Source organism: Leuciscus leuciscus (assembly GCF_965113295.1).
Source record: "Leuciscus leuciscus genome assembly, chromosome: 23".
NCBI classification, from domain to species: Eukaryota; Metazoa; Chordata; class Actinopteri; order Cypriniformes; family Leuciscidae; genus Leuciscus; species Leuciscus leuciscus.
The window spans coordinates 22,366,600-22,383,065 of NC_138747.1; the positions used below are offsets into that span (position 1 = coordinate 22,366,600).

At 39.0% G+C, this 16,466-nt stretch overlaps 1 protein-coding gene and 1 long non-coding RNA gene across 2 annotated transcripts in view; one reads left to right on the forward strand and one right to left on the reverse strand.

Moving 5' to 3' along the window:
- The window catches only part of LOC309488495 (bactericidal permeability-increasing protein-like), a 123,399-nt gene extending 107,612 nt beyond the window's left edge, over positions 1–15,787 (forward strand). Inside the window, exons 10-16 of the mRNA XM_082156769.1 lie at positions 14,250–14,309; positions 14,387–14,554; positions 14,644–14,711; positions 14,812–14,854; positions 14,943–15,006; positions 15,405–15,481; positions 15,627–15,787. Coding sequence (XP_082012895.1) covers positions 14,250–14,309; positions 14,387–14,554; positions 14,644–14,711; positions 14,812–14,854; positions 14,943–15,006; positions 15,405–15,481; positions 15,627–15,668 — 522 coding nt within the window. The 3' untranslated portion in view covers positions 15,669–15,787. The remainder of the gene's footprint in view (positions 1–14,249; positions 14,310–14,386; positions 14,555–14,643; positions 14,712–14,811; positions 14,855–14,942; positions 15,007–15,404; positions 15,482–15,626) is intronic.
- On the reverse strand, positions 2,024–9,709 carry LOC309488549. Its single transcript, XR_014202170.1, has 3 exons — positions 7,955–9,709; positions 2,200–7,403; positions 2,024–2,161 (listed from the first exon to the last, which is right to left on the reverse strand). It is a non-coding gene; the product is annotated as an uncharacterized lncRNA (long non-coding RNA).
- Positions 15,788–16,466: the final 679 nt, after the last annotated feature.

Here is a 16,466-nt window from a genome sequence, read left to right on the forward strand (position 1 = left end):
GGTCGGTATAAGATGAACCAAACAGTGATCAGAGAGCCCCAAAGCTGCCCGTGGGACGGAGTGATACGCATTCTTTATCGTGGTGTAACAGTGGTCCAATATATTACTGTCTCTGGTAGGACATGTAACATGCTGTCTGTATTTTGGCAGTTCACGGGAGAGATTTGCTTTGTTAAAATCCCCAAGAATGATTAAAAGAGAGTCTGGGTACCTTTGTTCCATTTCAGCTATATGTTCAGCCAGCTGTTGTATCGCCGCGCTCACACACGCGTCTGGAGGAATGTAAACATTCGCGAGAATGAATGAGGAAAACTCCCGTGGCGAGTAGAAAGGTTTACAGTTCATGAAATGCACCTCTAAGTTAGGAGAGCACATCTTCTTCAGTGTTGTTACATCTGAACACCAACTTTCGTTAATGTAGAAACACAATCCACCACCTCTCGTTTTCCCCGTTAGTTCCGCGATGCGATCCGCTCGGAACAGCTGAAAGCCCGGCAGATGTAGTGCGTTGTCCGGTATGGCTTCACTCAGCCAGGTTTCAGTGAAGCACAGAGCAGCGGAGTTTAAAAAATCCTTGTTAGTGCGGGTGAGGAGAAGAAGTTCGTCCATTTTGTTAGGAAGAGATCGGAGATTTGCAAGATGAATACTGGGGAGTGCAGTGCGGAGGCCGCGCTCGCGGAGTTTCACCAGCGCGCCAGCGCGCTTCCCGCGTTTGCGTCTGACCGCGCGTTTGAACAACACCACTGCCCCTCCGACGAGAATGTCCAGTAAAACGTCTGAGTAATCAAAATCTGTAGAAAAGTTGTCTGGTGTGTGTTTCCTAATGTCCAGTAGTTCGTCTTTGGTGAAACTGATAGGAAAAGAATGACTAAACGCAGAACAAACCAACAAAAACAACACAATAACTGGAGAGCTCCACACCGAGGCAGCCATCCGCGGCGCCATCTTGTTCGAAAAGATATATCCCCAAGGTCCCCACTAATGTGGTCAGACCTGTTGTTCTGCAGGCCTTCTGTCCTCCTCCCTTTCAAAATGCTGACCAGGAGGCTAATAATTTGCTTTGCCCTGTGCGGGCGTTAGACGCTTACGTCCACAGAGCTGCCCTGTGGCGAAAAAGTGATCAATTATTTGTGTGCTTTGGGTCCCCTAACAAAGGGGGCCCGGTGTCTAAGCAAAGGATGAGCAAGTGGGTGGTCGAGGCTATCTCACTTGCTTATGAGGCGGCTGGGCAGCCTTCTCCTTTGGCTGTCCGGTCGCACTCGACGAGGAGTATGGCGGCCTCTAAGGCCCTTATTTCAGGAGTTTCATTACAGGACGTCTGTGATGCGGCAGGCTGGTCCTCACCGCACACTTTCGTCAGGTTTTACTCTCTGGATCTAGACTCTGCTCCAGGGTCTCATGTTTTGTCTTCCTAGTGCTGCTCTACGGATTTCACACAGGACAGACATTTGTAGCTATGGAGGCGTTGGTATAGACGTTCCCACAGCGTCATTTCTCGACGCAACGGGAGTTCCCTTGAAAGGGAACGCCTCGGTTACGACTGTAACCTCGGTTCCCTGAAGAGGGAACGAGCGTTGCGTCGCCCTGCCATATCTCCTTCATGCCTGTCAGCTCGACTTCAGACTTTTACGAAGCTTTCGTTTTCTGTTTTGGGCCGGCTTTTATAGTTTCCTGGTACGTGACGTCACCCGCCTCTGACGTTCCGCCACACCATTGGACTGATTTTACATGTGCTTCAAGACGTCATCACGCAAAGCGTTCCCACAGCGTCATTTCTCGACGCAACGCTCGTTCCCCTTTCAGGGAACCGAGGTTACAGTCGTAACCGAGGCGTTATTACGTCTGTCCCACATTGTCCCACTTTACCATGCTACTTGTCCCACATTTTGTCTGACTGGAGGTGGTCACCCTAAGAACAGGTAAATCCATTTTTCTTTCTAAACTGACGTTCATGTTCGCCAAACCAACACAAGGATGTAATTAGCTAGAACTATGCAGTCAGCGTTAACTTTGGTGAATACAACATGTATGTTTCTAGCAGCGATCAATCTCTATTGTAAATGATCAAGCAAATTCACAGTAGGGCGACAATTTGTGTGAATGACTGTTTTCACCCACTGTTTGTTATGAATCTGAATGTCCATTTATAGGCTATTGACAACTAGATTTGTTTACGCCGCCGCCGTTGTTTATGCTCACTGGGAAACGCGAAGCTAACGTTATCTTGCTATTATTGCGTCCTTGTATGGGAGCTATAGTTATAACCTCAGGTGGCGAAACGATTAAGATAATGTTTCTCTTTTTCTGCATTCTGTTCTGCAATATATAAAAGCATTTATCTAACTTGGCGACATTACACATTAAATGAAGTATCACTAAAACTTAACTTTGTTTGTAGTGACTATTTTGACTTTCCTTTATGCCAGAAGGGAGGGGAGGAGGGAGGAGACGGGATGAGGAGGAGGGAGGGTCTAGCTAGTTTCCGTTTTGTTTGACAACAATTCGAATGTCAACAAGAAGTTACGACTCCCGGGATCGCTTAGAGCACCTTTAACAAAGTTAATGGGGGATCTAGACAAGCAAACTTGTGCCACAGCGAAGAAGCCACTAAATTATGAGCAATTAAAACTCGCCCTCTAAATGACATTTCCATTTCCCAAGTCGACCTTTAACTTTCTCAATTATACCCTCCCAGTTTTTTTTGTGTAACTACTTCATCTCCAATAAAAACTCCTAAATATTTAAAACCAATTTTCCCCACTCCAGGCCCATAGGAAGTTTTGGTTTATTATTTTTCCAATCCCCTATTAAAAAAGCTTCATTTTTTTCTAGTTTATATTAGCAGAAGATATATATTTAAAAAGTTTTCAACAAATTTAACAAAGCCTGAATATCACTTTGTCCATTGATACACACGGTCACATCATCTGCATAAGCCGACAGTATGAATTTATTCCTAAATTCAGGTCAAATTACACCTTGAAGTTTACACCTTATCTAATTTAACAAAGGCTCAATTGCTAAAGAATATAACATACCAGATAATGCACAACCCTGTCTTATGCCTCTAAAAACTGTAAAAGGAGTACATAAACTACCATTGACCTTTAAAATACTCTCCACATCATTATAAAGGACTTTAATGTAGTTAATAAAACTCTCACTAAAGCCAAATGCATTTAAAACCTTCCATAAAAAAACAAAAAAACAATGTTCTACCTGATCAAAAGCTTTCTCTTGATCTAACGAAGTAAAACCACAATTTAGGTTTAGCATCTTGGAGACTTTGATAAGATCACGAATAAAATAAATGTTGTCAAATATCGATCTACCTGGGACACAGTAGGTTTGATCAGGATGAAAAACACTGTCCATTACATTAGCCAGTCTGTTAGCTAAGACCTTCGATAAAAACTGGACGCCAACACTTTGTCTCCAAGATCTACTTTTTTCAGTAGGAGACACAGCTCTTCGGCAACTTTGAGGCAGTTTACCCCTTGCCAGACTGGTATTCAACACTTCTAGCAGATCTTCTCCTATTGTTGACCAAAAAGACTTGTAAAAGTCCACTGGTATACCATCGATGCCTGGTGTTTTTCCAGACACCATCCCTTGAAGTGCCTTCTGTAGCTCACTCATACTAAGAGGGCCATAAATTCCAGTGTTGATGCTTTCAGGCACCTGAGGTAAGTTTTCAAAGAAGAACTCACCCTAATTTTCTAGCTCTACAGCAACTTCACATATAAATTCTCATAAAAACCAACTGCCCTTATGACGGCGAAACCAACGGCGAATATCTGAAAAATCTGACCAGATTCAGATCGTAAAGCATGAATGGTTCTACTTTGACCATTCTTTTTTTCTAAATTAAAAAATAATTTAGTTGAAGCATCAATTTGATTCATATTTTGAAATCTTAACCTGTAATCCGGTGTCCAGCCAATTGTTATTTTTTTTATCTAAAAGTAAGTCTAAGAAACCTCTTGTACCAGTAGACTCTGCCTCTTGGAGTTTTAAAATATCAGCCTCCAAGAAACTCATTCTAAAATTAGTCTCTGTAGTGATGTTTCGAGTAAACTGTAAACCAAGTTGCTTAATTTGGGCTTTTCCTACATCCCACCATTGTTGTACAGAGTTATAAAAATCTTTCTTTGTTTTTAAAATCCTCTCAAAAAAGTTAAAACATTCTTTAAAATGTTTGTCACTTAATAATGCAGTGTTGAATTGCCAATAAGCACTTTGGGGTTTAAAAAAAACTGAACATTTGACCATACAATGGTCAGAAAAACTAACAGGTACAATGTGATAGTTCCTTATAACATTATAATGGTGTTTGAAAACGTAAAACCTGTCCAATCTTGCCTTAGAAATGATTCTATCACGCACATGAGTCCAAGTATACTGTTTTTGCATGCCCTTTAATCGTCTAAACATCACACAGTTCATGCATCTTAACAAATTGAATCAATCGATTTCTAGAAGGTATATAAGGTTCTAAATGATTCTAGCCTAGAAAACTGTCACGATCGCACACACCAGAAACAAGGGAGAAGATCCAATTGCAGTAAGTATTTATTAGGGAAATCCGTATCAGTGGTCAAGTCCAGGCATGGGTCAAAATCCGATAAGGCAATCCAAAACCAGACACAAACAAGAACAGGCAGGAAACAGAACACAGAAGTGGCGTGATAAATACAAGGAATCTGTGACACATACTAAAACAGACAGGCTTATATACACAGGGAAATGACAATGCTAATGGGGAATAGGCTGAGTGCAATGATTAGTGACAAGGGACAGCTGAGTGCAATGAGGAAACAAGGATCGTGGGGAATGTAGTTCAGAATGTGACAGACACCGTGGGGAAGGAGGACATCTAGTGGTAACCAGGGAACACAAACCAGACACTGTGACAGAAAACTAGACGCACCCTATAGCGGCAGCAAAATGTATTTTGCAGCCAGGGCAGTCTAGCAACTCTCCATTGACTTTCGAGCTGCAAAAACCTAAATTGGGTCAGGCCAATCACATCGTGTATAGAGTAGGCGGGGCGGGCTTAACATAATGACGACAGAGTTGCGACCATAGATATCATATATAAACGCTAGATGTCTTATGGCACAGTCACTTCCGGCATCACCGTTCGGCCATCTTGTCACAGTGAAGCTGTGAATTAAGGTGAGTGATCAGCATGCACACAAATCCTCTTATCTCACTGAAATCTTGACGGATTTACAAATGGTTTGGTTTCTTACAAACGTTATTAAAGTGGCTATAATTCAGAATGCTTGAACATGTATGTTATAATTATTCATATGTATGCAGTGTATGTATGCAGTGTCATAACTACATCTCTGACGTTTATAACAAACCAAACCGTTTGAAAATCGGTAGAAAATTGAGCAAGTTATGGTTATTTAAAAGTACATGCACCATTAAATGAGTGAGCGAGCACACTGTGGCAAGAAGACGTGCGGACGTCGCCCTCCATTGGCCAGCAGCGTGCACGAGACATCTAGCGTTTATATATCTATGGTTGCGACGGTTACCTGCCACTTGAAAACAAAGAATGACGGCTGCTGGAGAACAGTCTTTCGAATCGGCTTTGTCCGCGACTCTGGAGGACTTGGAGTTAGGTTTTTCTTAGAGAAAAGAGCATAGAACGGCACTTAAGTCATTCTTAAAAAAGGAAGATGTGTTCGTAGTTTTGATATGGCAAAAGTTGAATCTATCAACTAGCTCCGCTCAGAGGCTCCGCTGTTGGAAAAACGCTCTAGTTGGTTGAAGCGCTGTCCTATTGCGTGCAGAGGGAATTTGAAAGACAGCCGTTTATCCCGCCCCTCGGATTGAGCCGTGTCTATGGTGAGTTGCCAGACCAAACATCTTGATGTAGGTCTGGCTTGCCAGGCTAAAATGATTCCTGTCTAGATTAGATTAAGTGCAGTTAAAATCACCTCCCAAAAACAAAAACTCTTCTTGATTACATTTTTGTACCACAGAACACAATGTATTTAAAAACACCATTCACTCTATTGCAGAGACAGGATAGTACACACAAATAAAAACAATAACATTCTTGTCATAGTTTGCTCTTACTTTTAAAAGTCTATCTTTTACTATTTCTTCTACTTGAAAAGAATGTGGGTTAAACCTTTTTGCAAAAATGGCTACTCCACTACTAAGTGAAGTATTATGACTTAAAAACGAAAAACCACCCCACTCTCTAGCCCAATCAGAAGCATTTTTTAGATCACTATGAGTTTCTTGTAGCATCACCACATCTAACTTGTTTTGTTTCACAAATTCCTAAATTTACATTCTTTTCTTAAAATCTCTAGCTCCATTAATATTCAAGGAGGAGCAATATTAATTTAATTCATTTTTAAAAGAAAAGAAGAAAATAAAAAACAAGCAAAAGCTGATAAAAACAAAACTATAGAAACCCATACGTTACGTTTGGCTTTTTAGATATTATAATTTACAAGATCAGGGCTTAAAATTCTTTAAATTTTCTTTAATCGATAGATTTCTTTGTTTGTGAATACACTTTCCGTCATAAACATCTAGGTTTTGTCAACAAATTGTTTGATGTCTGTAAAATATTCACAGACACGTACTCCTCTCTTATTTTTCGTTGCTTTGAGGAATAGTTTAAAGGGATACTTCAGGATTTAGCATTAAGCTTTGTATTAGTAGAAAACCTGTAGTATTTTCGAATTACCGTGCTTTCCACCCTCATATCCCCCTGAGATGAGAGATTTATGCATTTTTTGCCAGGATTTTCTGGCCAGAGGCTAAAGACTACAGCCAGTAGGAGGGGCTGTCCCGCATGTTTTCAACCCGCCCATAGGAGGTGGGATCTCACTCACAGAATGTACACATAGTTTCAGCCGTCTTTCTTTGGAAGCTAAGCTAGCAGGCTCTTGCTCTGTGGAGAAAGCTGAGTAGTAGGAGAAAGCTGAGTAGTAGGGGTTACCATCCTCTTTTTCCCGGACATGTCCGGCCGTCGAGATCGGGATTCAAAATGTCCGGGATTCGGCTTTTGCTTTCTGCAGTCGCCATTCATTGTTTACATGCACACCTTTTGTTTCAATCTAACTGAATTCATTCCGATTGGTGAATATGAATGTAGTGTTTACATGAACGCTAAACCAATGATCGGTTGATGTGCGTTTTAACATTGCTAAGAAAATTCCCGCTCCTCCGTGAGAGATAGGAGAGCGGTGCGTCTCAGTAATCACGCCACCGGCCTCGCGCCGTTCTCCCGCGGCCCTCAGCCTCGTCCTGCTCGCCACAGTAAACATAATGAATGGCGACTGTAGAACGCAAAAGCCGAATCCCGGACATTTTGGGCGATCTCGAAATCCCGTGCAGACTCGTCACGGAGACTCTAGTAGCCTAGTCTCAGCCTCAGACGTCACGCCCACAGACCGTTGGCTAAACGTCTGATGCATATGGCACACTTTTCTGGAAACACTTCAGGAGTTTCGAAGTCGCGATCTGATTGGTTGAATTCTACAGGATGTCCGGGAGACGTGTGTGTCGCATTCTTTATCGGCCCGCCTGGAAACAAATGCCGTGATGCCAAAACCCCTCGTGGAAGAAGAAAGCCGTTGTGTTTACAACTGAGACAATAGCGCTTGCCAGGATCAATTAAACGCTGGATTTTCAAAAAGTATGTGAAGTTCGCGGCTCCATTGTTGCAGTAAACTTGCACAACGTTCATGAATGAATAATTTATTAGATGCACACCGGTCTGTCATTGTAGGGACATCGACATTATATTGCCACGCCCCTAAACATGACGCGGAACAAAATGAACTGTGATTGGTTGGGTTACATGTCACTCAAACATCCTCTTGGGCGGTCCTTGGCCAAGAAAAGCTCAGATAGAGTCCAGACCTTCTGCCGTCAGTCTGAAGGTCTGGCTACGCGAGACTACTAGTAGCCTAACCTTGTTGTTTTCAGCTGCGCTCTCTTACCGGTAGGCGTGGCTTGGGAGTGGCCTCGTAGAGCAGCGAAGCAAGTGCATTCTGGGAGTTGTTGTCTTTCATCCACATAAGCCAAAAATACATTTTCTGGCTTTTCTCAGTCTAGAAAGCTCCAAATTCAAAAATTTCTTCACATTTCTTCTACATAAATGACCTATTTTAAATACACATTCATCTTTCCAGAGGTGAAGTATCCCTTTAATGTCTTCTACGTCCTAATCACGACTGGATGAAGCTCTTTGACAAAAACTGAAATTTGAATCCGAAGATTCTTTGCCACTTTCCATCCCTTCTTTATCGTCATCATCATCAACTACATTAGTTTTTTTCTGTTTAACAACTTGAACTTCACTTGAACTTTTCCTTTTACCTGGAATTTTAAACTCTGTTGTATCTGATTCTAGGTCAACATCATCACACAGTTCGAATGATTGACACTTCACATTATCACTTTTATCCTTTGTCAAAACTGACTCAGTAATGACATCACTGACTCCTTCACTCACTACAGCAGGAGCATTCAACTCATCTTCCTTCAAAAAAAAATTTCACACTCAGAATGAGAGCATTAGAAGTCCCTGCTTCAACCCTTTCCTCACCATCACTACTTAGACTAGCCACCATCATTCTTTGCCCATCAGTCAATAAATGATCCTCTTTATTCCTTTTGGGGCAAGTCCGAATCAGATGGCCTACTCCACATCAGTTAAAGCACTTCATCTTATCAGTTGTGGCATAGAAAGCATAATCAAAGTTGTCAACCTTAATGTTTAAAGTCAAGTCAAGTTCTTTCCTGTCTTTCAAAATCATATAAGCAAATCTTCAAAAAGATGTTTTAACAGCGGTGAAGCAGTACCAATGAGGATTTTCTTAATCACTGAAGCTTTCCATAGCGAGACAAGATCTTAACCAATGTATCATCAGAAACAAAAGGTGAAATATTAAACAATGTTACTTTTTTTAGGGTGTTGAAAGCGGAAGAACAGGTGTGAAGAGATTATTTACAACAATTCCCTTTACCACTAATTCGTTTGCCTTTTCGACCGACTTAAAAAAAAACACAACAGCATTATTCATTTTAGACGCCGACAAAATACTGTCGTGCCCAACAACTTCTCCCATTGCCAAACAACAATCTTCAACACTCACCGCGGACGCCACTTTAACACCGTGACGCTGCGTGAGATTCTTTAGAACACCAACTCGTGAGTTCGCCATGGCCACGCAAGGGGGAAAACCCCACGCGACCCAAAATAAACAAACTAAACAATCCAAAAAAGAAAAGCAATAAGAAAAATAAAAAATAAACGAGCCCAAGCCGGTGGCACCGCCACCCCGGTGCCTTTAGGGTAACTGTGCACGATGGGCAATATGAATGTTAAACACTATAAATGTAAAAGAACCACATCAAAGTCGTCTGAATACGCCACATTTACTGAAGCAGCCGGTGCCACTATGACCGTGAACCACAACTGCCACATCCATGAGATCATTTAAATTTAGATGGATTCATGTCATATACAGTATAGGGCTTTTTTGAAAGGACAAGAAAAAGGGAATTTTATTTGCCCGACCAGACAAGTAGCCTGATTAGAACGTCAATGACAAAAAAAAATTACTTGGGAATCACTAAAACGAGAGATTATTCTGATTTTATTACATTTATTGTAAGTTGCGATCGATAGTGGATAATAAATGTATTACTGATGGTAACAAGGTTGTGCCAATAGACAGTAAAAGAAATGGACACAGCGACCCCATAGAATTCAACGGAGACAAGTGAAGTCACTTAGAAGCACTCACTTCCTGATGGCTGAGCGTACTGCACAGCCTCAAACTGAGCTTGACGACGTAGATGTGACGTGAGCAACCTGTCTGACAGTTGTAAGTCTTCTAGTAGCTGAAACTAGAAACTCAGTTAACAACATACTGCCTATAAAAATATGGAGATTTTATATTTTTAACATATGATACAGTTAAGCAACCTCACATGACAAGTGTTGTTTCCTGAATACCATCACGATTGAAACTGTGACTTTGATTTAATACAACAGTTCAATAAACAGTTACGTGTTTTTGTTCTGTTTCAGCAGAGAAAATAGTTAACCCCTTTCGCGTCAAAGATCACTGACGGCTCCATGATTATTGTTGTTCAACATTCATTACTCGTTAAAACATCACACTCTTACTTGATCTGGACAATCTGAGCATCATTAGAAAGGTTTAAGACTCCAGGTTCGATATTTGACCACTGTTTATGATTAAACTGGTTTGCAGTGACATTAATTTCTTAATTTATGCCAGCAGTGCAAAATAATTAATCTGTAACGTTCGTTGTTTTGAATAGAAATCGTCACTCATAAAGCATTCATTCACTTCTTCTCTGGTTTATTTGTGTTCAAATACATGCAATATTATCAGGGCTATTAGTCCAATGGTGCACATATTTGGAGAAATAATGATTAATTATCACATGTTTGTAAAAATATTTCTTCATACAGAATAACATTTCTATTCATTTTCCACTGAATTATGCAATCTGAAGAGCTCAAACAGCGAACACCACGAGATGTGTGTCTCCTCTTCCTGATTTGCATCAGTTATGATCTCAGAGATCCCTCATTCGCTGTACAGCTGTCAATCATCTCACGTGGTTCAACGTGACCATAATCCTGCCTCTTCTGCATACGCGGTCCTGTGTACACTTCCTCATTCTGAGCTATGAGACAAACAAAACTAAACACTTCTCTTCATCTGAAACAAGAAGCTAATAAACGCACGGTTTCAAGTATATGTGGTTTGTGTGTGATTTTCGTGCGATTTGGGGTATTTCATATGAATAAAGAATGTTTACAGTATGCCCATAGCTTCATATAAAATGCTAAATATAACATATTTCAAAATCTTTTTTTGACTTGAAACCATTTTAAACCGCGACCGGAATATGATACAAATACTCGATGGTGTTTTAAAGTGAGCTTTAACTAAAATTGTAATATTAATCAATTAAATTGTGTCATGTAGCTTGAGGCTACTTGTTGTTCCTGCTGCAGGAGCTTTTCTATTCCATAACATATATAACCTATTTTTTAAAGAATTTGCATAAAGTTTCAAGAATCATTTTTTTGTGTGTTTGTTTTCTAACAAGACTTAAGATAATAGGTAGATTATTCATGTATAGTGGGATAACAGAGGTGTAGATGGCCGAGCATAATGCCAGAATAAAGGCTATAATGTCTGAATTCAAACAAAAGAATAAGGCTAAAAGAATAATGAAGGTTAAGTCTCATACAGGCAGAGGTCTGAAATGCTCGTCGATTTACATCAATAGAGCATGAATGGGCCAGTTCTTCTCGCCAGACATTAGTCAAAGACTGTAAATGGGTGTTTACAGGGCAATCAAATATTTGATAAGAATAAGCCTTCTCTAAAACTTCTCCAAAGCATCCCTTGACATGGTCTCACAATAGGCATCGTAAAACGCATGATTTTAGAGATATCATCCTCAGATTTGAAATGAAGCATGACCACAATTGTGGCTACACTTTAGTTGTGGTTATAAGTTACAATCCTACATTCACATACTATTTTTATACATTTAATAAATATATTCTTAATATTTGTTGTTTTTGTTTTTATGTTTGAGCTTATATATCTCAATATTAATAACAGTCTGAATAATTTTGAGTTTTGAACTGTAAACTCTCAAGGGTTGGCTTTCTAAATATATGTTGGTTATGTGTCTATTCAGAATGACTTATGAGCAGCAACCTTTTTATTTTGGGTATGTCATGTATGCATCACTTGCCAAAATTGGGGCTGACTAGTAAGGGGAAACAAAGATCACAGTAGAACCATCGCGCATCTCACAGCAACGCGTTTTCTCATTACTGAATGATTCAGCATTTTGAACGAATCAGTTGACTCAAAGATTCAATGGTCAATCCATAATCATCTGTCTCATTCATGAATGACTCAATCATTCGAACGAATTGTTTGAACGAATGCATCACTGACTCACTTGGTAAGACGGTCGCCTGGCGACACCTAATGGCGGTTTAGTGTTATGTTTAAAAGTATCATTCTTTCCAACGATTGATAATTAACTTATATTCTAAACAATCTCATAACATTTTTAATGCATTGTTATTTTTCAGTGTAAAATATTTAATTTGATCAAGCCGTCCTAGGGTAACAGCCCTATAGTGTCGTCTTATTCTAAATAATTGAATTTATTGATCAAATTCAGAAATTAAAAATGAAAGATGAAGTATACATTTAATAAGACTAAGGGTGCCCTTTAAAGGTGCAGATATTTGGTGCAGAAGAGTTGGAGTGAAGAGCTGACTGAATATTTTGTGTAAAAGCGCATATTTAAGCGAATCTGTCATTGTACTGTTTTGTTGTTGTGTTTTCCATTAAGAATAATAGGCTATTGAACTCACAATTCAAGCAATCGGCCCCGAAATGGCGCTAATTTTAAAGTGAAACTAAAAAGTGCACGGCTGCACAGGCATTCATAACGGTGCGCGTCCACGGCGAGGAGCAAGCAGAACAGAGTGAATGTTTTTTAGTTTAGTTCAAAAAAGGAATAAAATGGGTTTAGTTCCGATATTTGTATACTTTTATATAGAAATAAATTGTGTATAATTAAATTTTTAGAAGATATGAGGCTTTTAGTGTTTACTTTTTGGACATTACTTGAATTCCTCACTATAGCAAAACCGTTTAAGATATTTAATATCCGTTCACAAATTTGCATCTTTAATGTATTTTCATCATGTTGAAAAAGTTTGGTGTGAATAAAATAAACCACTTAGGAGGAGTAGCTAAAAACTCATCATACAAAAAAAATACACATTCAAACCAAAATATCTGACTTCCTGTTGGTCAGAGTTAATGACTGTAAATAAGAAAGTTGTCCGGCTCGATGAGAACAATATACGTAGTGAGTTTTGTTACTGTAGGTAAAACTAACCCCCCAACTGGTGGCACTATAACTTTGACTCACAATAGTTACATCCATCTGATCGACCTCTTACCACGAACACACTGCTGAAGTTTCATCATGATCAGTTAATGTATGCAGAAGTTATAACACTTCGTGTTTCTCTTTTCTTGCCATAAATTTGTTTCCTCGCCACGGCCAAACCGTTCGCGATATCAAAAATCCGTCCACAATTTAGCATTCCTCAATGTCTTGACCTAGAGCTGACCAACGTTGGTGGCGATCGGATGAATTCTTTAGGAGGAGTATATCAAATTCCAAAGCATGCGTTTTCCAAACAACCCATAATAGCTAACTTCCTGTTGGGCGGAGCTAATGACTGTAAATTAGAAAGTTGTCCGGCTTGATAAAAACAATATACGTACCGAGTTTTGTTACTGTAGATAAAACTAACCCCCCACTTTTGTCAAAAGATGGCGCTACTGAGCCCCTGCACCACGCCCGTTTTTGAAACTTTGCACATGTCTACTGGCTAATAAATGTGATGTGTTTGTCGAGTTTCATGCAATTTCAAGCATGCGAAGAGTCTCAAAAGCATCCAAAAAGAATATTAAAGTTTAATGCGTTGCCACAGCAACAGTATCTAAGATATCAAGAATACTTTCACAGGTCTACATCTGTCGTGTGTTTACATTATACACATAAAGTTTTTAGCAAATCGGGTAAAAATAAGAGGGTGATTTCAAAACATTTTGAAAGTGACACACTTCCTGCAGCCAGTTGGTGACGCTATAACTTTGACTCACAATAGTTACATCCATGTGATCGGCCTCTTACAACGAACACACTGCTGAAGTTTCATCAAGATCAGTTCATGTATGCAGAAGTAATAACACACTTCCTGTTTGCCCTTTCAGGTCTTGGGCCCTAATAATAGAAATCAATTATACTTAGGAAAACAATAGGGCCTTCGCCCTTTAAGGGCTAACTATAAAAAGCACAACAAAAAAATTACCTGACCTATTGGACTGAAACAACAGAAAAACAAATTAAACTTGAATGTTATTTGGCCCTAAATAGAGATTACACAACAGCAGAATATCTGAGTACAGTGAAAGACTGTAAATTAAGAAGAAGAATGACGAGGTGCAGACTGAGCAATCACACTCTGACTGTACTGTGACCAGGGAGAAGTGGAGACAGAGCAACACTTTCTCACCTGCTGTCCCAACTATGAGGACATTAGAGGGACTTTTTATTCAAAATGTAAAATACTTTGCTTAAAATATTTTGTTTTTGTTTTTTTGCAGATTCCCTCTGGTTCTCCAATTCGTCTTAACACAAGGACATTTGGAGCATTCATTCCTCAAGTATGAAAATAAATAGCGACGTTCAGTCATTAAATTCAAAACACAAAAAACACCAAGTCTAAGGTGATTTATTTCAGATTGCGAAAATGTATCCTGGTCTGATGATGAAACTGTTGGTTGAGACAGTTAAGGAGCCGATCATTATTTTGGAACCGAACAACATGACTGTCCAGGCAATCAGTACAGTGACAGCTTACGCTATTCAGCCCAACAGCACACTATCTCCACTCTTTGTCCTCAATTTGGTAAGATGCACCAAGAGGAGGGATAACCACAAGCTGAGTTAAACAAGATAACTATAATGTTTTCAATTAATCTTCCCTTCAACCAACAGGAGGGCAGTGTCAGTGCTGACATATATGTGACTGAGCTCAAACTGGCAGGAAATGTATCCCTTAACAAGTGAGTTTTGGAGTCATACACACAGTCTATCCATATACAACTGGATGTGAGTTTCTGTTCTTAAAGGATTGATACACATGGCATAATTTTCTTAAAACAGAATTTATATGAGCTTATCAAAAAGCTATGTGGGACCATTCCAGGTAAGAACAGCAGACTGATTTATTTTTATTTTTATGACTGATCTGAAAGCAATCATTCAGAATATCATCATAAAATTTGAATCAACAGGTGACATCTCTTGACAATATTTTCACAATGGTCTTGAAAATTGCTGTGATTCCCAAGATTAATGGTAAGATGTTTTTTTATTTTTATTATTATTGTTATTAGATAAATGTTAAGTCCTTAACAATAGGGCTTTTCACACTTGAAATAATTAACCCTGTGTCATTCTAAACCCCCAGTGAACGGAATCCTGAATTATCTTGCTTCACGTTTCACATTGCTCATAATTTGGCTGTCGGTTGCTAAGAATATCCGTAACGTTCTAACACAGCACCCTGCAGGGTTTTATAACTCTGGGTCAAAAGCAGTGCTTACCCCGCCTCTAAATTATAATTGTGAAATGTTCCTTTACCCAGAGTTAAAAGCAGGGTTTTGAACGACAACAACCCAGGGTTAAGTTAAGTGAAAAGCTATATTATAGATGTAGCTGTAGAGATGTTATTTAATCATGGAATTCCCTCTCAGCTCGTTTACAGGAAGGTTATCCACTTCCTGCCATTGGAAAGATGCAGCTTGTAAACATTCAACTCCAGGTTTTGAAGGTTTGCATTAGTGTTCTACAATTTTATACACTGCCGTAATATGTTGTAATAATAATACTAATAATAACATTAACATTAATAATAATAAGTATAATAATGATTATTATATAGTACTAATTTACTTCTTTTTTTTTTTTTTGCACAGAACTACTTGTTGATTGGAACAGATGTTCAATTCACGGGATAAATTTCACCTGAATTGGTGAAGAATTTTAAATAAAAAACAAAATAAATAAGATTTACTACTTAAGATAATATGCTTTTAAAGATTATTTTTTAAATAAATCATTTACATCTTTAAAATTTCGATTAGAATTTTTACTCTATGGGAATGGGGTGGGGGTTGGTCTCTAATATGGTGCCCTGAGCACGTGTGTTTGTGAGTTCTGCAATCTGAAGCTTGCATGAAGGCAGTGGAATGTTCAAATATAACTGCAGGAAGTTGAAAGGTCATTTGAACGATTACTATAAACCAGATGCAGACTCAACTGAAATTATGCTGATGGAGGAAGTAATTTCTTCTCTTCCTAAACGGCAAATCTCTGGCTACTAAATCTCGGAGAACCAAAGATTAGAGAACCACTAATCTTTTGCAACTCCTCAAACTTTTGCAGCTCCTAAAAAATAGGTCAGGTGTACTAGAAAAGATGATTGGCAAAGCATGAGATTGGGCACCTCCCATTAGCAATGACAATGTATACAAATTTAATTTCATGTCCTGAGTGGTATTTTTAATGGTTGGTTATTTTTAATTTCTGGTTTCCAGAGTCTCCTTTACAAGGTTATCGTGCAGTGTTGGGGAGTAACTAGTTGCATTTAACTGCGTTACGTAATTACAAAATAATTTTGAACTGTAATCAGTTACAGTTACTGAGAAAAATGAGTAATTAAATTACAGTTACTTATGAAATTGTTAACGATTACAATTGGGGTTGCATCATATTTTAAGTAAAAATCCAGGATATGTTGAATAATAATAATTTGT